General features: G+C 38.4%; 2 protein-coding genes across 3 annotated transcripts in view; both read left to right on the forward strand.

Annotated features, from left to right (window-relative positions):
* LOC143430635 (uncharacterized) overlaps positions 1–20,232 on the forward strand; it is a 61,596-nt gene extending 41,364 nt beyond the window's left edge. Inside the window, exons 2-8 of the mRNA XM_076907010.1 lie at positions 6,288–6,702; positions 12,147–12,312; positions 15,602–15,742; positions 16,578–16,699; positions 17,121–17,915; positions 18,669–20,158; positions 20,209–20,232. Of these exons, the coding sequence (XP_076763125.1) occupies positions 6,369–6,702; positions 12,147–12,312; positions 15,602–15,742; positions 16,578–16,699; positions 17,121–17,915; positions 18,669–20,158; positions 20,209–20,232 (3,072 nt within the window). The 5' untranslated portion in view covers positions 6,288–6,368. The remainder of the gene's footprint in view (positions 1–6,287; positions 6,703–12,146; positions 12,313–15,601; positions 15,743–16,577; positions 16,700–17,120; positions 17,916–18,668; positions 20,159–20,208) is intronic.
* The window catches only part of Hs6st (heparan sulfate 6-O-sulfotransferase), a 209,845-nt gene that overhangs the window by 169,027 nt on the left and 17,548 nt on the right, over positions 1–23,270 (forward strand). For both annotated transcript variants that reach the window (XM_076906944.1, XM_076906945.1), the window contains exon 2: positions 20,235–22,712. In XM_076906944.1, coding sequence (XP_076763059.1) covers positions 20,255–22,712 — 2,458 coding nt within the window. In that variant the 5' untranslated portion in view covers positions 20,235–20,254. The remainder of the gene's footprint in view (positions 1–20,234; positions 22,713–23,270) is intronic.

The raw sequence follows: 23,270 nt of genomic DNA on the forward strand, positions 1-23,270 counted from the left end.
TCTTTACATAATTTCCAGCTAAGATTTATTCGACATTCAACGGGCAATTCAACGCAATCATAATCCACGCTCGTATCGGAAGATCTAAGAACAATAAGTAACGTCAGCTTGTCACCGAATTCCAACGACCTCGTGATATTAATCTAGAATAAACCAGTTACACTTTTGTTTCCAAAAGAATTTCAATTTCATTCGTAACATTCTCGGCGCTAAAATTAGCGATAACTTTTACTGGCATGAAAAAAAAGCAAAAGTATTTTCTACTTCTTCCTTATTATCGCAGGAAATACCAACGTTGTCATTTTTTCAGAGTAAAATTAATTTCGATCTGGGTTATGTAACGCCCATCGATCAAGCGCCAACTACCTAGTAAATTATAGTTGGCGTACAACCTCGAAGCGCTGCAATTTCTTTTCATCGACAGCATGAATATTTATATAAATGTGCTTTTAATTTGACTCGTTCGAATAGGTTTGTCTCGTTCGAATCGGCTCGCGCCAAATTATCCGGGTTAATTCCTGGCGATTTTTAAATAGTCATAATGAGAGGGTTTCCGACCGAGACAAAGATCGTGCCGCTCGAGAGCGACTTTTTAAGAGTCGTAACTTACTCTGCTCGTTTTCTTGTCCCGGGTCTTTTTGTTGCCGTGACGTTTCAGCAAAATCGAAGAAAAAACCGCGGGGGAGACCGTGGCTCCACGCTAAAGGGCGGTGGACGGTTCGCGGGAAACGAAACGATGGCCACTGAGGGTTTAAAAGAAAGAAATCGACGCGGTGCGATCACTCTCCAAAGAATTTCAAATTAAAAATCGAGACGTTTCGAATTGAAAACTTTTTTAGTTGCGATTCGATGAAATATGCGTGCAACCAATGACAGAAGTCGTTTTAGCTGTGCGATAAAATGGGCGGGAATTTTGAAAGATACAGACTTCGGTGCTTGGGAAATTTAAAATTATTTTAATAATACTTTTAAGTGGAACAGTAAGAAAAGAAATGAATAATTCAGTTTCATTTTTAACGGTCATCCTTCTCCTTCTTAAAATAAAAAGCACAACACACATACTGCATACTTGTTATATAAAAAGTTGAATTCTACCTTTGTAACAAGATGTCCTTCGATGGTTCTTGTGGCAACGAGATAAGATTATAATAGTATAATCGTGAAGTTATTGAAAACCGTATTCTAAAAGAGAATAAATGAAGTCGTTTAGAAGATAAGAATATCGAGAATGCGAAGGAACGTGCGGACAGAACGTCTCACGGTTCTCACGTACGGCTGGCAGATCTCGTGCGAAGTTTCAAAACTGCTTCACCACTGACATCATCGGACCGAACCGACGCTGCCGTCTGAGACCATTTGGCGTGTTTCTTCGCGTACACATTTGGTACACACATCTGGTAGATTTAATCAACTGATCCGTCTAACTTCGTTTTATCTTTAAACCATCTTTACTCCTCGAATGCGTCAGAAATTTTTATTACTTTCACAATAAAATAACAAATTTCAATTTTTAACGATGTCTTCATTTTTAAATGAAGCTACATTATTCATAAAAAATCATTACTCTCATGTAGTAATAGCGTAATAATTTTAATTGAACGATAATAGCGATAATTAAGTAAGCGTAGAAAAAAATTTCTTTTTAATTCGCATCTCTTAAAAGTTACGAATTTGAATAATCGTAAAGACGATTGTATTCCGTCAGACACACAGAATAAACCGGAGTGTATTATTTCAAGAATAATTCGAGCACAAAGAAGAAGTTGGAATTAATTCAGGAAGCAAACCTGTCTCTAAAGCAACTTAATCCCTTAACCATTCCCTGTTCCACTGCGATGGCCGATAAACGTGCGGTGGCTCGCATTTAGAAAACCTTATCCGGCTCGATCGGGGCAGAAAAAAAAGGGAAAAGAAAAAGCCGAGCGATTCAATTAAATTGCAACACGGACACCGCGGCCAAGGCATCGTGGTTGCAATTAGTATCATATTCAGGCTAATACGAGCCGCGGTTGCACGTGTGCGATAATAATAAACGCAATTTTACAATACGCATAATGTGACTCGCGTAACGCAACAACTCGAACATACGACTACGTTGGTCACGGTTGTACATAGTAGAAAATAGGTAAGAGGTAGTTAACGTTTAACGAAGGATGAAAGGTATTACGAATTGTGTTTTGTTTTTTTCAATTCAACAATATTTATTACATAAAATCGATCGTTCGAAAAAATTGAAACGCCACGGCTGCATAATATTTGATTAAACTAGGCAAAATAGAAAGTGGAGAAGAAGGATTTAACCGTAAATGATAGAAGAGAATATTTTGTTAATATCGAACAATTTTGTTGCAAGCGAGAGCTTCTAAGATTATGCAAGTCGATTGAAACACGATGACTGTTAGTCATGAATATTAAACGATACTCTGAAATATTTTTTTAATTGAAACATTTAACTATAATAGAAATAAATGCTACACTTGCTACACTGGAAAATATGCAAAATTGAACAGAAGAATTAAAAAAGGAAGTCGATATTTTTTTAACTAAGAGATTTTATTGTAACATCAAATGTGCAACAATGATGATAAAAAGTGGATGTAGAACGTAAGGAATGCGTGAAAGTCATCAACATTCACTAACTATTAAAAATGATAAAAAATTGACAATTGTAAGATGGATTGTAGCAGAAAATTGAAGCGTAACAATTATGCCATTAAGTAAAAAGTAAACGTACAGCATTGATACTGGTTAAGTTCTAAAAAAAAATGATTGTGAAACAATTTTTTTCAGTGAAAGATCATTAATATCTATGCATGATCGTTTTTATAAATTGGATCACACGTTGAATCGTACAAGCAGAAAAATCGGATCGACTTACGTCCAGTTTCTCCGACGATAAATTACACACCAGGATTTGAAATCGGTCACCTAGAAGCTGGTTGGTCGACGATCGAACGGAAACTGCAAAGTGCGTTTCCGATATCGAGAAACATTCTCAAGGATGGAATTATAGGCGTCGTCATTTATTCAAAATGTTAGAACAAATGTTTAACAAAATGTTTAGCAATTAAATAAAAAAGAGAATCTCAGGTTTAATTATTGTCGTCTAGTACATTTTTAATTATTTATGTTAGAAGAATTTTAGAGTTTACGTGACATAAGTTAAAATCGAAAGCTTTTTATATTTTAATCATTAAAATTGAACATATACGTTTCAAATTGTTTATAATTTTTTCATTAAAGATTGATAAAAAATTACTTCAAACCTAAACACAGATATTATGATAATTAAAAAATACATGAGATAACGGTTTATCACTATACGTTTATACCTATTTTGCTTATACTTCAAAATCTCTATTTTTCAAACAGATCCAGTTTATCATATAATGATAAGCATCCCTTAATGGACCTGCTTCCTTTTATGCGTTAACAACAGATCCAAGAAAAATCGAGGAAACCTCATAAAATGGCCGTTTCTCATTTTCCATCATCTATCATTAGCATCAATCATCTTTTTATATAAATAATCCAACAAAATTAGAATAAAATTGCTAAACTCTGTAATCTAAGTGGACATCTGCCTGAACGCAACACGTAAAACACCGTTTACGAGGAAAAGATGGTGAACAATTCAATGGTGATACATCGAACAACCAATTACCCAAAGAAATACGTAACGAGTCCTGAACAGACATTTCCTCGAACATGTCCAGATCGCTAATTGTCGAAAAACGAGCACCAAGCTGAGGGATAAGAAAACTTTTGCGACTCATACATCGAAATAGAAAAGAGAACGCAGTTATACAATACTTATTATCTTAAGTTAATTTATTTCGTTTTTTATTCTCTAGATGTGAGATTAATAAATTATTCACATGCAGTTGTAATCGCATATATACAGGGTGGGGCAGTAACTATTAGCACTTCAGATATCTTCGAAAGTATAAGTTTCACAAAAAAATTTACTAATATAAAATTGCACAGTACGAAGGGGGCCATTAGGTAGTGACAATAATTTTTGTGCAGATGGATTTACATCGGACATTTGAAGGTCATCGTCATCTTTTTTTAAATAGATTGCTATGTTTTTGCTTTCGTATTACGATAGAGGATTTTAAAACGAGTTCAACGACCTATAACATAACACTATTGAAGGTCATAGAAAGTAGAGGAAGGCGATAATACCTACAGTTTTGATAGTAAATGAACCATATGTTTATAGTAGGTATTCGAAATGATAACCATCGCTGTTAGTGCACCATTGCATTCTTTTTATGATTGATTGACTTGTAAGTCTTATAGTGTCAGAACTTAATGACGCACAGGCTATAATAATTCACTATTGCTTATGAATTTTTTTGTCATTCGCCATAAATAAGAAGTATATCAACTTGCTTTTCATACATCGTGCCGAAACGATGCAAATTACCAATCAGTGTGCCTCTTCGAGTATCGTTCGCACCTACTCTTTGTGCCTAGAGCACGCGTTCGTTTCAAGAGGGTGGAAAAATACCTGCCCCGACCTGGGTCCTACGAAATCTTTCAGAATTTTTCAAAGGTCAATCGTCTATGCATGAACCGTAATGTACCCGTAATAAAAAACTGATCTTAAAGAAAATATTTCATTTATGACACAGTTCGGCTATTAAAAGCGTCAAAGGTTTGGAATTTGATTGACCTTGGAAATTGTCAAGATTCTATTGAAGGTAAAAATATCAATCTCAAAAATAGCCGATTTATCGATACTAATCTTATTATGTTTAACTTATCTTGCAAACTATCAAAGTGTCCTTCAACCAGTATTCACGGTGAAGTAAACAGTAAACATTACGCATGCCTCTACTGTTTACAATACGTATATTTCATTTACTAGCAAACCATAAGTATTATCGTCTTTCTCTACTTTCTATCACCTTCAATGGCCTTATGTTATAGGTCATTGAACTCGTTTTAAGATCCTCTGTCGTAATACAGAGGCAAAAATATAGCGATCTATTTAAAAAAATGGAGGTGACCTTCAAATGTCCGACGTACCTCCTCCTGTAAAAAATGACTGTCACCACCAGATTGGAATTTTATATTAACAAATATTTTTGTAAAACTTATAGTTTCGAAGATATCTGAGGTGCCAATAGTTATTGCCCCACCCTGTATATATATACAATACTTTCAAAACAAATGGCTCACATAATTAGTCATATAAGATCGTCCACTTATAAGATAGAATTAACAAAGGATACTTTCAATTTTGTTCACTTGCTACTAAGTAACTGTGTACGACACATGTTGGTGGCATGAAACAAACAAAGTTAGCATGAAAATTGTCTCGACTATCGTAACTGTAACTATTTTTAAAGTGGAGTAAGTAATTTTTTCAAAAGTCAAATTAACGATAATTAATTATAGTTTAACAGTATCTCTCCAGTTTAAAAACATTTGCAATCAATCTGTTGAGAATTACTGAGATTTCGTTTGAGAGAAGATTTACTAATTAACGGTATAACAAACGTAACATGTTTATTTTGAAAGTGATGGAAGCCATTTCACCATAACGAAGCATGGCAATCTTTCCACGATTATATGAAATTGTTAATACTGAGAAAAATATAAGTATCCAGATATTTTCAAATGTGTCGAAAGGCAACCCCTTAAAATATCTCGATTCAAAAACAAGGTGACTTAAGGCCGCTTGCGCAATAAATGACTCAATTGTCTTTTAACTTCACGATTCTTGATACCCATTTTATAAAGCTATACAGCTAATATACAATATCAAAATATAAGAATCGTTTTTATAAATTATTAAGCGAAATATCTCACGAATTCTTCATATCTCTCCAGTTTAAAAACATTTGCAATCAATCTGTTGAGTCCTACTGAGATTTCGTTTGAAAGAAGATTTGCTAATTAACGGTATAACAAACGTAACATGTTTATTTTGAAAGTGATGAAAGCCATTTCACCGTAACGAAGCATGGCGATCTTTTAATAAATAAATAAGTATCCAGATATTTTCAAATGTGTCGAAAGGCAACCCCTTAAACAAGCTGACTTAAGGCCGCTTGCGTAATAAATGCCTCGATTATCTTTTAACTTCACGATTCTCGATAGCCACTTTAAAAAGCTACACAGCTAATACACAATATCAAAATATTAGACTCGTTTTTATAAATTATTAAGCGAAATATCTGACGAATTCTTCATACGAAGAGCTTTCTTTTGTCCGCGCGAAATTTAATATCGGGCACGTTCACCGTCCGTCTGAGCACCCTTTCATTTTGCAGAATCGAGACGCATGAGAGTCGATTCCGGGTGATCGCGATCAGGTGAGGGCCCCAGCAGATATCGGCGAGGCGTATCGCGAGATGTCAGACGATGGTATGGATAATCCGGCGTTCGCCAGCGACGAGTGCACGATCGAGGCGAGCCTGGACGATGGCCAGCAGCAAGTGACCCCCGAGCAGGATCATAAAGCGGATAGCGGGCCCGTGGAGAACGGGCACCAACGGTCCCAGCAATGCGCGGAGGCCGGAAGGACCACCCCGGATCGCCACTACAAAACCGAGACGAAGATAGAGCTGCCGGAGGGCAACGTCAACAAGACCGTCGCCGAGCCGAAAATGAACGGCGTCCATGGGAACGGGAACAACAACGACGCCAGTTTTTTGAACAACAGCGCCACCAGCGTGCAGATCAATGGTGAGCCCCGCAATCCTTTTCATTTCGTTCATTGGCTAACCGCGCGTTCCAGCGTTTAACTCTGAATCGCTTTTCGAATCACTTTCTTCGTACAAATTATGCAAATTTTAGTGGAAAGTGTAATTGTTCGGCTTGAAAAGATGTCTGCAAGATAATTCGAAGCGAGGATCAGAGCTTGCAAAAATTTGATGAAATATCGAAATCTGGTTATCTCGGTTTATTATGAAGTGAAAAATCGGTTAACTGGTTTCTAGTCGGGTTTTTTTTAGTAAAGTATGAATGCAAATGTCCAATAAACCGAGGAAAATAGATAAAAATATACTATATATAGTTTAGCGATTAGAATTACTTTTTATTCAAGAATTATATAAAATGAACGGGAGAATAACAACTTTATTATTATTAACATTTCATTATATGAAACGAATAGAAAAGTATCATGAGATATAACTTATAAATCTTGTTTTTTAATAAAATAATATTTAAGGAAAATTAATGCGTCCAATGGGTCAAATTTCGTGGATGAACGTAGTTTAGTACAGAAATTGCCACCGATCGAAGAAAAATCCAAAGAAATCGGGAAAATGCGAGTTTTATGGTTAAGTGTATTTTAGCCATCTTTAAGCGATTTGCAAAGCCTAATAAAAATGCCAAATACTGTAACTTATTATTATAATTCGTTTGGTAGATGTTAACACAAGCGTAGATATTCACAAACGATTACTTTATATTTGTTTTAATTTCTTATATAGAAAGTTATGCAATTGATATTTTGTGTTTTAATTAAAATTAGGAAAGTATTACGCAGCATTTTTTGGTTGAACTTTTGCTAGGTTTGATTCGAATTGAAATGGTATCACAGAGAGATTAAGAGGCATTTTAATCTAGATTCTATATAAGGAAAATTGTTGCTTACATTTTGTTATTTTAATAATATTTCTTTGTAGATTTAATACAAGTATATTCTAATTGCTTTATATTTTTCACAGATTAATTAAACTATTCAAAAATAATAAAATATCTTGATTTGAAAATTGCAAAAAGCAAATTCGACTCAACGTTCAACGAGATTAAACTGATACAAATGACACTTATAACTATATGAAAGAATCAAAAGGCCCCAAAAAAATGTTAAATGAAATAAAACCTAACGACAAACAAGTCGAAATAGTATTATCCATTCTAAAAGATATCACGGCATGTTTAAACGTTGTCGAAAAGTAGTTGCACCTAAAGAAAAAAAAGAAACAAAAAAGAAACAATCTCAACATTATTCAGTTCACTCGAGAAAAAGATAATCAATGATCGAAAGCCTACCAAACAAGCGTTACCACATTCGTACGATTCCTTTCTCGTTTTTTTTTTCTTGTTCTTTTCAATTTTGTAACCTGTTTCAAGAGAGAGATATCTTTTAAGGAAAGGTAGAGCGAAAAAGAAACGAAAAAGGAGCGAGGTTTACGTAAGAGGAGACCACAAGCTTTTACCGTGCGGGACGGAGAAAATTCTTCGCGACAAAAAGCGAACGCGGGGCCCGTCTGTTGCATTTTTCGTCTCCGCTCGGTGTTGCACGCAGCGAGAGTCGCGTGCAATCCGTCTGACGTAAAACCGTAATTACGATCGGCTGACTTTTCTGTCGTCAGAATTTCACGGACTGCAGAAGAAAATCGTGCCTGTCGGTATTCTTTTTTCTATTCTTTTTCTCTTTTTTTTCATTTCTTTATTTCTTTATTTCATTCTCCTCGCCTTTAAATTGTATCTACGGTATCTGGAAATACACCGTGCAACTAGGTTGAATTTGCGAATAATAAATTACGCTTCTGTCGATAACTTCAAAATATAACTTCTCAAGTTCATTTATTTATAATTTCAAATATATTAAGCGGAGCCATTTAAATGAAAATAGCTTTCATCTCGAAACACAAGAATAAGAACAAATCGTAACAACTTCATTTACTCTGTTAGCAAATTATCTATTCAAGAACGTTTTGTTTATGTAACTGCGAAAACAAAAAACTGTTATTTTTTTCTTTCGAGCGAAAGAGTTAATTTCTTGACTCATGGTTATTAAAACTTTTTATACGCCCCATTTAACGAGTGCTCGCTGTAGTTGCTTCGCAGTTCAGTTAAAAGTAGACAAATATTTTATTCGGCTAATGGGATTTCGCGTTTCTTATCAGATCAACTGGTGTTGCGCTCAGCCGCATTTTTCTACAAAGTCCGATCGATCGTGCATTCGAATTCGAAAGCAAAGTAGATCCTGAAAAGGATCGCGCGATTTTACCAGATATGATCGGGACGAGCCGAACTTTCGATCGTTAATTACAACCACCGCTGCTCGACGCGGACAGTTTGTCAAGAAAAAGTCGTCCGAGGTCGGTGAAACGCAGAAAGTACACGAACGATGCCCTGTACAATATACGTTCTGTAAAAAAATACCTTTCCACTTGAAACAGCGTGCACGTTACTTGGTATCGACTTCTAAACAAGAAAGTAGTGTACATGCGTGCAACAGCATTGTTTCGATCTTTAAAAATTGTAAGAATTACAAGTTTTTTTTATCAATTATTGAAAACGATAAGATATGAAATACTTCGCAAGAAAATTGTTAGCCTTTAAAAGAATAATCAGTCCCTGTTCAATTTTGTTTAACTATTTTATATAACACATTGGTTAACCTCTTCGTTATTTTCTAAAGTATTCGACCATTTCCTTCATTTCGCGATGGTTTTCTAATTTTCTAACCGCTTACGAAATGTTTAACTTCGATCATTCCGTGAAACGATGCTTTTAGCAGAATATGTCAACCATCTCGCAGGTTTCTATACGCATACCTAGCCATATGTTGCACGTACGTGGTTGGTTTCCTCGTTGCACCAAGTTATGAACGAAGAACATTACTCAATAACAGTACATCGACTTTTGAACTATGCCCGAGTAAACAGGCAATTAACTAACTTTTTCCTCGTTAAACATCGATCTTACCACGCGCGAGGTTCCGCCCCACGTACAGGGTGGGTCTCGTTACGCGACGACTTGGAATCATTCGCTGGAAGACTCGTAAATGATTCGATATATAGAAGAAATATTTTAAACAAAAATTGCACGATTCTAGAGGCACGTAAATATTTCAGTCACTTTCTTGATATTTTGATTTTCTTATGGAGATACGAGCAGTGAATTATGCGTTACAAAATGATAGGTGCGAAGGTGCGGCAATCTAGAAATTTCTATTCACTGGGATATTATATCGAAATATGTTTTACTTTACTTTTCAAATAATTGTCCGTCTAGCCACAAGTTGAGATCGATGGAATCGATACGCTTGTTTTTATGGGAGTAAATGCATCAGTATAGTTAGTTAAAAATGAAATTCATCGCTGGACACCGACGATCCAAGGAATAGAAATCGAACACCACTTATAATCCGATTAAACAAATGATTTATAGTATTTTCAGTAATATTTCAGTAAAAATTATTTTCAGATTGAATGTCTTTTACCTGGAATTCGATATTCCTTCAGAATACGAAAAACAACATTAGGCATTTTAGTTAAAAAACTGAAAGTCACTTTTGTATCTTGATTAAAAAGATTTCTTTCTTCATTGTGTATAATTTACGAGTCATCTCAGGCTTTAATGCTGCACGAGTTTCACCCTGTATAGAAATACTTTAATACAACATGTAATTTCCACACCTATGAATTACATAACTCCAAGGAAACTATAACATGTATTACATTAAATATAGCTCGAGACTATCGTCCTTGTAGTTACTAAAATTATGCCGCTAATTGTACAAAAAGAAATCTAGTAAGAATTATATTGCACAAACATTGTTTGATCTAACTATTAGTATGATGCAATCATTGTTTCATTTTCGTTTGGCAAGAAAGTAATTTTGGTTTTAGCAGGTAGTTTTCTTCTTCTGTCAATGTTATCAGTTTTTTCTTTCAATAATTGGTAATTGACACTTTTAGACTACTGCAGAAACAAATTCCGTGTAATTTTGTTTGCAACTGGTAGTTTATGTTCAATGTTAACACGAAATACAAAAATAAAAGCATTCATAAAAGCAAAAAGTTGTGAGCTGTGGCCCACAAAGAGATATGTCAAGTTTATGGTGTTGCACGTGTCAGAATTGATTTAAAAGATTTCATTCTGGAGATTTCTCGCTTAAAGATAACCGACATGCTGGTCGACCTTCCGAGGTTGACGATGACAAAATGAAAGTCATGTATAATAACTATACGAGAGATTGCAAAATGGTTACATGTATCACATACAATTGAGAATCTCTTAAGATGTCTTGATCCTTTTCCGAAACGAATTGTCACTAGTGATGAAAATGGATCATCTACAAATAACATTAATCGAAAAAGATCGCGAACTGCTTCCAAGCAACCAAACAATCAACTCGGATGTTTGCTGTCAACAACTTATGAAATTGAAGGAAGCAATCAAAGAGAAAAGGCCAGATATGTGTAGCCCCTACGTTGCACCATTAGATTATTATTTATTTTGAAGTTTACAAAAATTTTTAAATGATAAAAATTTTAATTTTCAAAATAAATTTAAAATTTGAATTTTCTCAAATCGCACTTAGTTGAATCTTTTGATGGCAAGGAGCAGAAGTTCTATGACCGCGAAATTATAAAGTTATCAGAATGATTAAAGTTCACATTCGTAAAATAAAATTTGTATAAAAAAAATTGAGTTTTATTTCACACTGAAAAAGTCTAAATTACATTCTTGCCAACCCAATAACATATCGAACAATTTTTTAACTTATCAATTTAAAAGGAAAAGTTGAATTAAGTGGAATTAACATAGATCCATAATGTCACTCATAATCATATAGTTGACAAAAATCAGAGGGGTTAATTAATGGACTTGTCTCTGTGTATGTCAGATTAGATAAATTGTACAGACGTAAAACGTAGAAATAGAGAAATTAAGAAAATTAGATAAATTAGATGAACAAGGTCGGGCAGCAAACAGACAGATTAAACGAATTGAATACATAAAGTGCATCAGATAAACCAAATGATTCTGTAACATGCCATTTCTTTCCTAAATTCTAATTAAATACCAACGACCTCTTCCTCTCGTATCTACAGTTCAAACAAACTTTCATCATTTACGTCTTTTATGATTCCAAAATAAGTTTAAGCGATACGATTAAATATTGATTCTTAACGTCAGAATTATCTTCCTTTTTTTTAAAGAACATTTTGTCTTTTCTGTTTGTTTTATCCGGTGATTTCCGTAAAATGGCCATTTCTCTCCAATATTCGAAACAATCGTTTAAAACGGGAAAATGATCACGACTAGAACAAATATGAAAACGAAAATTTCCGTAGAGAACGGCAGTGTTGACTAAAAAAAAAAAATAAAGACTCGGCGAGGAGCAATTTGCTAAATCGAACGTTCCGTTTCTCTCGTAGACACCGGAAAAAAAGAGCAGATCGAGGCTGTAAACCTGGAACTGGTCTCGATGAGGCCTTACGCGGGCAACAATCTTCAGACGAAGGGTCAGGAGGCATGCGAGGTTCCAGCTGATCCCTACGAGGAGTACTTCGTTCCAGTGAACGAGCATCGAAAGTACATCAGGTAACGAACATCTGAAAACGTTCCTACGCTCACTCTGTTCTCTTCCTGGCTACTGTTTAACATTAAATCGCGTTCACCAGTCCGGGGCGTTCCGAGATCGTTCGAATTGCAAAGGGATCGTGTAGAAAATCTAAAAGAAAAACTAACGCGAGCCTCGATCGGGAGGATTCTAGGGCGCGCACCTGGTCATTGCGCTTTAACTCCTTGTAGTGATATTCAAACTTAAAGATCGAACTCGTGTCTTGGACGAAGGTAAATTCCAACATATTTTCCTCCCTAAAAGATAATAATATTTACTAGATTGAAAAATTAAATTGTAAAATTGTGTAGCTTGAAAAATGTCCGCACACTTTCTCCTGATCACTGATAATTTATGTAATTCTGAAGTAGTTACTCGAAGAGTGTGTTTATTCAAGAGAGTAAAATGAAAACGAGATACGAGAAGTATTATCGGTATTATTTAGCGAATAAAATAACTTTAAGCGCGAAATAAAAAGTGATAACGATTAAAATTTGAGTAAAGTATTATATGTATTATAATTTTTGCTAATTAGATCGGGGTTGCGCAATAAGGGTAGGTAAAGTACGAGGGAAAATTCAGATTCAGGAATATTCGAAATTGAAAACATGTCCCACGTCCAGATCCTGACGTTCGTGCATTATTCATGTTGTGTTTTGCTTAGTTGCTAAAACGACAGATTTACTGGCTGAATACAAATTAAAAGAACACTTCGGAGTTCTGAGGAAGGTTGAACGCAAAAACGGTCAGAGTACGTGTTGGCGTCAGAATACGTGCGAAAGCAATTACCTTACGAACGTCGAATAATTATTCTATCGCCTTACTCAGTCCCAAAGTTAATAAACATCCAACGGAAAAGTTTCAATTTCATCTCTCTCAAGACGGAAGAACGAGTGACGCATCAATTTTCAGGAACGACACTTTATCCCCGTATAAACGTGAAACCTGGTTTCATCGCCATTTTAATATTCATCCAGCGTATTTTACGCGTCCTCCATTTCTCCGCCCGCTAGTTTACACATGCTAATGTATTCCTAGATCCTTCGCATTTGCAATATTATCATTTCTCGCCGAAAGAGCTCGTGCCCTTTTCCAGCGACGATTTTTCGCGTTCTGCGCAGCGTGGCGAGAGAATTCGTTGCTTCACGTTCCCATTGATTTTCAAACCGGACGCTGTAACTGAAACGAAATCGAAAACTACGTAAAAATTACAGAAGAAACGAAACAATTAATGATCGTTACCGATAATAAAATGTCGATGGCAATTTTGTATACGTAAAGAGGAAATGCGAGTGCATTGAAAGATAAAAAAAAGCAAAACTACCGACACTGGCGAGATGAACGAAGGTCCGCAGACATTGCGGGTTCGACACACGTTCATCCAAGGAAAAGCTTGCGAAAACGCAGGAGCGATCGTCCTTCGTCAAGCTGCACGCTGAGTACCAGAAATGTGGAACTGTGCATCAGCCACGAATTTAGTTCACGACCAACAACCAGTCTCGTTTGTTTTCAATGTTTTCACGCTGATAATAATTACGGAAGGGAACGAGGAGGCGATCGATGCGAGAAATCCGTCGATTTTTGTCTGCATAAGCTGTGTAGTGACGCGTAGTTGTTCCTTTCTTTTTTTTTAACCATTTTTTTCTTCTTTTGCTGGCTTTCTGTGTACATAGCTGTAGTATCAGCGTCGAGGTAACTTGAAAGGATATCTTCCGAGAATTTTTTTCTTAGAACGATGTAGCTACTTGATTTATGTCCATTTAGAGGGAGCACACGAGACACGTCGCGAGGCTACGTTTAGGTGAATACCATCGACTTGGTAGAAGAGCGAAAAGTAGTGTGATCGTAATAGCGGAGTGCACCGATGCAATAGTTCGAACGCCGTTTTCGCATGGAGCATAATTTCAATTCGCCTGATTAGTTCGCGTGAATTTTCACATTTATCTCTTCGACGATTTTTCAATTAATCGAAAATGATTACGTTCGAAGGAGAACACCACTAAAAATATACAAAATTAGGGGCAATATTTTTATATGTCGATATCTATAGCGTGCGTCTGTGTGTGTATGCGAATTCATCTGTTGCAGCAAATCTTATAAAAATTTACGTAAACAACTGATGAAAGTAATTACAGTAGAATGTCAATTACAAAAATATCGATCGATTGAAAAAAATTGCTGAAATTCTTATTAATTACCTTTCTTCTATTCTAATTGGATGATCAAGGTCACGTGCAGCTTTTTAGATTATTAGTAAGTTGTACACTTGTTTCTGTTTGATATTAATATGTATAAACAAAGAAAAGAGTGAATGCGAAAACAGAGTGATTCGATTGTCGAAACTGCACCTGTTATGATTGATCGAGATATAATCGAAGTTTCTCTGTAACACTTTTCCTCTGTTAGCACCTGTAGAAACGACTACACCATGATTAATCGCGTTAAAGTCCTCTAAAATTTTCAGCCTCGTCGTCGTCTAGTTTCTCGAAGTTTACAAATTCTGAAATAAATATTAAATCTTTAGTGTAATACCAAAACCAGCGCGTATTAAGAGCAATTTCTTTGCACTTGTGTAAAAATTTAGGAATTTGTTTTAAAAAATCGAGAAATACATGATTAGGTTAAAAATGTTTCAAGGATACTTCGACTCTGAAAAATATTACTAAAATATATTATGAAAATAAATTAAAACATCAGAAATCCTTTTCAAAAAGAGGGAGGGAAAGAAAGAGGGAGAGAGAAATAAAACTGTGTTTGTTTAAACAAAATTGGTTTCATAACTCAAATATATGTTTACTTCATTAAAAAGGCTTAAGACTAAAATTAATTCACTCAAAACTCCCTTAATTTGTATAAATAAATCATTTATTATATTACAAAAACAAATGAATTTAAAATAGTAATAAATATACAAAGTACCTAAACTTAAGTAAACATTTTGTTCGATTAAAACCAATTTCATCTCTCGATCTCTTTCAAAAGCAAATTTATTATAACGTAATAAACGAGATCAATTTCCCTTCGACGAGCAATTCTCTGAATCGATGTTCCCGAAAGAATGCTTTGAAATGGTACGAAAGCCAACGAGTATTTGCTCCATGCGAGGTCGTTCGCTAGGCGTAAAGTTTAGAGCCACCAGTATCCAGCTTGAACGGCGCTGACCGCGAGGTTCTATGCCCACACGAGACACACGTATATACACACATACACCAACAGAGGCCAGCAGCAAGTAGAGAGTTAGACGGTGTTTTCTGTTGTCACGATACCTAGCAGGGGTCCCGAGGCCGAGGTTGAAACAACCGTGGCTGGAGTGCGTTTTGATTTGGGCCCCGGCGTCGGCCGCGAGGGACTCAGCCTGAGAGACCCAGCCGCCGGACTGGTCGACTATTCCCACTGGCTGACAGCCCTCAGGTACATTGAAGGATGCTTACGGATGAGGAGAGGCTGCTGATCGATGAAACGAAATGGTGGATGCGCACGATTCGCGAACTAACCCGCTTACACCCCGCTGCTGCCCCATATCTTATCTTATATCGTTTCTATTTTTTTTTTTTTTGCCTTTTTTTTTCTCTTCCATCCATTATCAAACTTAATGGCTGAGCCTGGCGATGCCCAACGGCTAAAACGCCGCGAACCAATTCACAATCCTCCCATTTGCAAACTGCACCGCGATGATAACAGAGATACGCTACCATAAACATATAAATAGACCGAAGGGTGATAGTCCGCCATATTTTTCCTTATTTTTTTTTTTTTCTCGTTACGAGATGCTTGAAAAAAGAAACCTCACGAGTCTTGTAGTTGCCACACACATACGGCATCATCACTGTTGCTCAATGACAGAATTGACGTGCCATAACAGGCGTTGGTGCGCAATGAAACCTCAGAGGCAGACTCCCAACACGTGGACACGAGTATCGTCGCGTGGTACAATTCCTCGAGGAATCTTTCGTTAAACGATCTGCCGAGGGGATAAAAGGGACACAACAGAATACGCGCTTAAAAAAAAAAAAAAAACGGAAAACGTTAGTTCTGGAGTTGATCAGACGATCGCGGCGGCGAGTCGTTTAGAACGTGGTGTCTGCTCGTCTAGGGAAGCTTCTAATCCCATGATTGCTGAAGAAGGCCTCGAATACATTGACAAGCACAGTGCTGTACAAAATACGCTTCTGTTGGGTCTAGGATGAGGGTGAATCGAGAACGATGTCGGTGGTCGTGGTTAATTGTGGACGAAATTATGTTACAGAGGGGAGAAACTTTACGTAACGAAGGACAAACGATCCAGGAGCTCGTACTGGAGGAGGATGGCCTGGGGCTGCGGTTTGTTGGTTCTGTTGGTGGCCGTCATCATTGCTATTTTGGCCGCAAGTAAGAATCTTTTCTGTTTCTTCATCTCGAAACTATTTCTACGACGAAACGAGTAAAATTTTCCTCGCGAGTTCGTACAAGAATCGATACCACACGATTTCCTAAATGTTCAATAGAATGTGAAATTTCGACAGTGCGATTACCTAAGAGTTAACCTCGACGCGATATTTTTTGCGTCGAACCGCCTAAGCGAACTTAAAAGATATTCAATCAAAGAAAACTGATCGCTTCTTACGGTTCAACATTTTTTATACACACGTTACGTAACGTATCGCAAGAAGGAATGCACATTCCTTTTCTTAAAAAAATAGCACAAGAAGAAACTCGAACGTTATGAAAACGCTTGAGAATATCCTCGATATTAGATAACGAAATAAATGAAAAAAGAGAAAATTAATGCGAATGATCAATTTTATTCTAGCTGGAGTAATCCTGACGCAGGAGGCCTCGGAACCACTGGAAAACGTCCAACAGACCAATTCTCGGCAATTCGACAACGTACGAACCGCAGGGAGTCAAAAGTACATGAAGGATCCACCGTCGAGTCCTCCGCCAGCGACTTCGAGTTTCCCACCCTGGCCAACGACCGACGAAACTCTTTATAACACCGTTCCAAGCGCCCTAGACGGTGCACTAAAGCTGGACGAGTTCCGCTGGAACGATGACCTGGGCGATCCTAAATCGAGGATGTACAGACAAGTCAGTTCAGAGATCGAAGAGTACTTGAAGAACACGTTGCAACAGACCGCGGATAATGTGACAGTCGTTAAGGTCTACGACATAAACAGGGACGGCGAGGTGAAGTTTAGGATAAGTTATCCGCCACGTACCACGCCAGAGGAAATGCAACAGATGATCGAGCAAACGTTGCAGAAGACTGACAATATGATTGGACAATACCATTTGGGTAGTCTGAAAGTGAACAAATTGGTTGATCAGTGTCAGAGTGGGAGCCTTGGGTGTTCCGAGGAGTGCAGTTACGATTATTCTAAGGGACTGTTCGTGTGTTCTTGTAGAAGTGGGAAGATGTTGGATAACGACGGGAAGAACTGCGTTGATGAAAATGATTTGAGTAATGTGCAAATGGACGATGAAACGCCGCCGTCTAGTCCGGCAGTTGGACGTGATTACTTTCAGGGAAGGAGCGGTGGGGCTGGATCAGTGTTTGAACCCGGTAAGCCTGATAACAGGGATCATTTGGATTTCAGTACGGAAAGTACGCATACGGGACACGTTTCATCGCTAGACAATGAACATGAATTTCATCTACATCCAAGACCGACGTATGATTCTTCCGCGTTATCAGAAGGAACACCTGTACAGGACACTGACTCGATAAATTGGATGCATGATCATGCGATGCACGACCATTCGACACACGATCATTCGACGCATGATCATTCGACGCACGATCATTCGATGCACGATCATTCGATGCACGATCATTCGATGCACGATCATTCGATGCACGATCATTCGACCCAACATCATTCAATGGATGACCACTTAAACCATTCTATCGTTGAACCAAGTTCTGGTCCAGAGCCTACCTTTGCTGAGCCGGAACCTTCCGCGGAACCAGAACCCTCCGCGGAACCGGAACCCTCCGCAGAACCAAAACCTTATGCTCAACCAGAACTTTTCGCTGAACCAGAACCTTCCATTGAACCAGAACCTTCAGCTACATCAGAACCATCCGCCGAACCAGGACCTTTCGCTGAACCAGAACCTTCCGCCGAACCAGAACCTTCCGTCGAACCAGAACCTTTCGTCGAACCAGAACCTCCCGCCGAACCAGAACCTTCCGCCGAACCAGAACCCTTCGCTGAACCAGAACTTTCCGTCAAACCAGAAACTTCCGCTGAACCAGAACCTTTTGCTGAACCAAAAGCCATTGAATCAGGACCTTCTACTGCACCTACATCGTTTGCTGAATTGAAGCCATTTACACAATCTTCTTTTGAAACAGAACCTTCTGCTGAACCGGAGCCTTCTGTTGAACCAAAGCCGAAATCTTCAATTGAGCAAGAATTAAAACCTTCTACTGAACAAAAATCCGGAGCTGAACCAGAGGCCTCAGCTAAACCAGAACCCTCTTTCAAGCCATTACCTTCTGTTGAACCAGAATCTGTTGCTGAACCAGAACCAACTACTGAACCATTGCCGTCTGTTGAACCTGAGCCTTCTGCTGAACCTGAGCCTTCTGCAGAACCAGAACCTTCTGCAGAACCTGAGCCATCTGTAGAACAAGAGCCTTCTGCAGAACCAAAACCTTCTGCAGAACCAGAGCCTTCTGCGGAACCAGAGCCTTCTGCAGAACCAAAACCTTCTGCAGAACCAGAGCCTTCTGCGGAACCAGAGCCTTCTGCGGAACCAAAACCTGCAGAACCAGAGCCTTCTGCGGAACCAAAACCCGCAGAACCAGAGCCTTCTGCGGAGCCAGAGCCTTCTGTGGAACCACAACCTTCTGCAGTAACAGAGCCTTCTGCGGAGCCAGAGCCTTCTGCGGAACCACAACCTTCTGCTGTATCAGAGCCTTCTGCAGAACCTGAGCCCTCTGCAGAACCACAACCTTCTGCTGTATCAGAGCCTTCTGCAGAAGCTGAGCCCTCTGCAGAACCACAACCTTCTGCTGCATTGGAGCCTTCTGCAGAACCACAACCTGCTGCTGTATCAGAACCTTCTGCAGAACCACAACCTTCTGCTGTATCAGAGCCTTCTACACAACCAGAGTCTTCTACAGAACCTGAACCTTCTGCAGAACCGAAGCCTTCTGCTGTATCAGAGCCTACTGCTGAACCAAAGCCATCTACTGAACCAGAGCCTACTGCTGAACCAAAGCCTTCTGCTGAACCGGAACCTACTGCTGCACCAGAACCTGCTGCCATGCCAGAACCCCCGTCTGAAACAGAACCTTCTGTAAAACCAAAACCCGCTGCTGTGCCAGAACCTTCCGCTGAACCAAAATCTGCTACAGAATTGGTACTCACTAATTTGGACTCGCCAATAGAAACTACAACTAGCATTGAACTAGCACTTTCCGCTGAACCACAGTCAACTGAAACAGTGGCTATGGATGAATCTAAATTCTCTACAGAGCCACAATTATCCACTGAAGCAGAAATTGATTCAAAACCATCAGTTGGTAAAGAACCTCCTGTTGAACCTAAACCAACAGTTCAACCGGAACCTATCACTGAATCAAAATCTGCTGCTAACGAAGCAGAGACTTCTACTGAACACGAATTACCAACTGTCCCTAATATGCCCTCTGATTCTATTGACCATTCCACTGACGCATCAGACATTATGAAGTCAAAAGATTCTGGTAACGAAATGTCTCTTAACGAAACAAAATTCCCCACTGAATCTGTGACTACAAATAAAATGACTGCAGAAATGATTACCGAATTACCTTCCACCGAATCGCCTGATATGATAAACATAGCAAAGTCTCCAGTTGAATCTCCTATTACGAAATCAGAGATGGAAAAAGAAATTGTGAACAGTTTCACGTCTCCTACGGACATTGAACCAGAATCAACGACTCTCGCGATGTCTGAAGAAAGTACGTTACCCACAGTGCCAAGTGATGAAAAATCGCCTGATAACATGGCAAGCAACGATGCGCCTTTACCAGTAATTCCGTTAACATCTGATGCTAAAGAAGAAACGATGCCCACGAATCGCTCGGACGTTAGTGCTACTCCAATGGACACCACAATAAAAGAAGACATTAACGAAGACAAAACGACGACGAGCTCCATTGAAATGGATAAACAAGAAATGTCAAAAGTTGAACCGGTTACTGAAACCAACGTACCACAAAACGAAATGGTGGGTTACACTACGATGAACATAAATAATGAAGAATCCGATGCCGCGAATATTTCATCAGAATCTACTTCCGGAGTCCTATCCAATACTCAATCTTCAATCTCTGAAGAATCTGCTACAAACCCCGAGACAACTTCTCTTTTAGTAGACGTTACAGCAGAAAATACGACCGAATTGAATTCTATTATGAAGCACACTAGCACAGAAGTAAATGACGAGAAACCTAAACAGCAGGATATCCCAACATTATCTAAAGAACTCTCCCCTGTACAACCAGAGTCAACTGTGCACGAGGTCAATGAAACCAACGTGATCGAACACATGCCAACGACTGTCTTTTCTAAATTACCAAAGAATTTTGGCCAAAACGTAGAACCTCTTATAGAACCACTTAAAAACGACACGCAAGACGAGTTTATTATGCTGATACCAAAAATTGAACAGACCACGGAAGTTCGTGACCCTCATGCTATCATTCCTCAACTAATACCTGAACAGAGTGTTCAGTCTTCCAACGGGCCATCGACAGGCTCTCCCGAGACTTCGACGACAGAAAATAAGATTCAATCCTCCACTGAGTCCATCGAAACAGTTCTGCATCATTCAACCAATCATCCGGAGGAAAACATAGTTTCAGTGGCCGATTCAATTCGCTACGAGGACAATTTGGACCATTCGACCAATCATCCTTTGCACCCAGCGGTGTTCCCTGAAAATACAGTTGAGCATGCAACGGAAAAGTTCGATCCAGCTTATGACAAGCATATAGACGATATGTCTCCCTTCTTACCTGATGTTCAGAAGGAGAAAGAAGTGAAGAAAGCGCCTAGATTGGACAAGGACGAGCAGGATGTTCCCAATCCGTTCGATGGTCACGTCGAGGACGTTGTTACGTACAAATCGTTAACGGAGACGTCTGCAGAAGATAAAGTGAACGAAACTGAAGCAAAGGATTCTTTGAACGATGTTCACCCAGAATCGCATAACGTTCAAGAATCCGATGTACAAGGAACTGAAGGTCTGCAAGTGAAAGATGTAAAAGGTGTAAATGAGGTTGGTCGTGGCTTCAAAACCGATGGTTTGGACATTCCCGAGATCAATGATACAGAGTCTGGTATTCAAAATGCACTGCACAACTACGATGATGTTAACAAGCCAGCAATCAAAGATAAAGAGCACAATGCGAATAAAAACGAGGATATAAAAGATTTCGATGAGGATGAAGAGATGTTGAAGGTACTACCTCTTGAGGAACAGTTTAAGGGGGCTGAAACGACCATGAAGTACGGCGCAGATAAGGATAAACCGGAAACAATAACGGAATCCACCGTGGTTACAACGATTGCAATGGAAGAAAACGAAAAACAATCGAAAAATCTGACTATGAATAATATTACAACTGCTTCTGAGAAACCGGAAGAAAATGCTGTAGAGGACCAATATAACGACATTACCGATGACGCTTTACCTAAGGGCTATCAGCAGCATGACTCAGAGATACAAAGGAAAATTAAGGACGAATCTGATACACTGATCGCAAATAATGAAGAGAAAACGGTTAAACCGATAGATGCAGTCACTGCAAACGATAAAACGAATGTTACAATGAATGATACCGATGCCACGATGACCACGACTGAAAGTGTTTCAGATAAACACATAGAGGAAGCGAAGCTGACTACTCAGATACCCGTGTTGCCGCTGGAAATACAACAGGAAATGTCGACGACAGAAAAGGTAGAAATTACCACTGTGACTGAGGAGAGCCATCGAAAAGAAAACGGTACAGAGCATCAGAACATTAACGTGCACGTTAGCGCAGAGGATACTACCACAGCACAGTTACCAACGACCACCCGCGTGATGACAATGGAAACCAAAACTACCACTCAGGTACCAATACTGCCGGAAGAATTGCAGACAACTGAAAGCGAAACGGCGATATTAACTACTTCAACTATGAAATCAGATACAGAAGTGAAGGCTGGTGACTTAGAAAATGTGTACTTCGATAATGTGCCAACTGAACAGAAAGATTCTCCAACGATCATTGATATAAATCATAATAACAATGAGACTGGAGATTTGGTAATCAGTGCAGGACAACAAATAAATGTTGAAACTAGTACTGAGAATGGTTTGCTGACAAATGTAGGAGAACAGATGGGAAATAAAAGTATTAATGATACTTGGTCACAAGCGAATGTTACTATGGCAGACAGAGTCGATGCAAGTGAAGAAAACACAACTACACCTACAATAATGAATGTTGATGAAAGTATGGAAAGGAACAAAATGGAAAATTCAACAGCAGAAAGTACTATTTCAATGATCGTGAGCAATGAAACTGTAAGTACAACCAAAACGTACCATCAAACATCAGAAATAAGTTCCAGTACAACAGAGGACATTAGACCAGTCACTGAAATATTAGAAGACGACACTGAACCTGTAGGATTTGATTACAGGGCACATTTTGTTATAACTACTACACCAAAAGTTGTACAACCTGATCTGGATTTTGGGGAATTGTCGGAGGAAGATTTGAAAGTGATTCCCTTGGAAAAAACATTGGAGGTGAAGAAGAAACCAACGGATAAAAAGGCTATCGACAAATACAAGTACAAAAAGGAAAAAGAGTTGAACTTGGAAGAGACTGATGGTGAACACGTACTAACAGAAATTCCAGTCCTACATGATATGTTCTCAACTGAGATGCCACAAATGATTGCCG

The sequence above is a fragment of the Xylocopa sonorina genome, chromosome 15, assembly GCF_050948175.1.
Source record: "Xylocopa sonorina isolate GNS202 chromosome 15, iyXylSono1_principal, whole genome shotgun sequence".
NCBI lineage: Eukaryota > Metazoa > Arthropoda > Insecta > Hymenoptera > Apidae > Xylocopa > Xylocopa sonorina.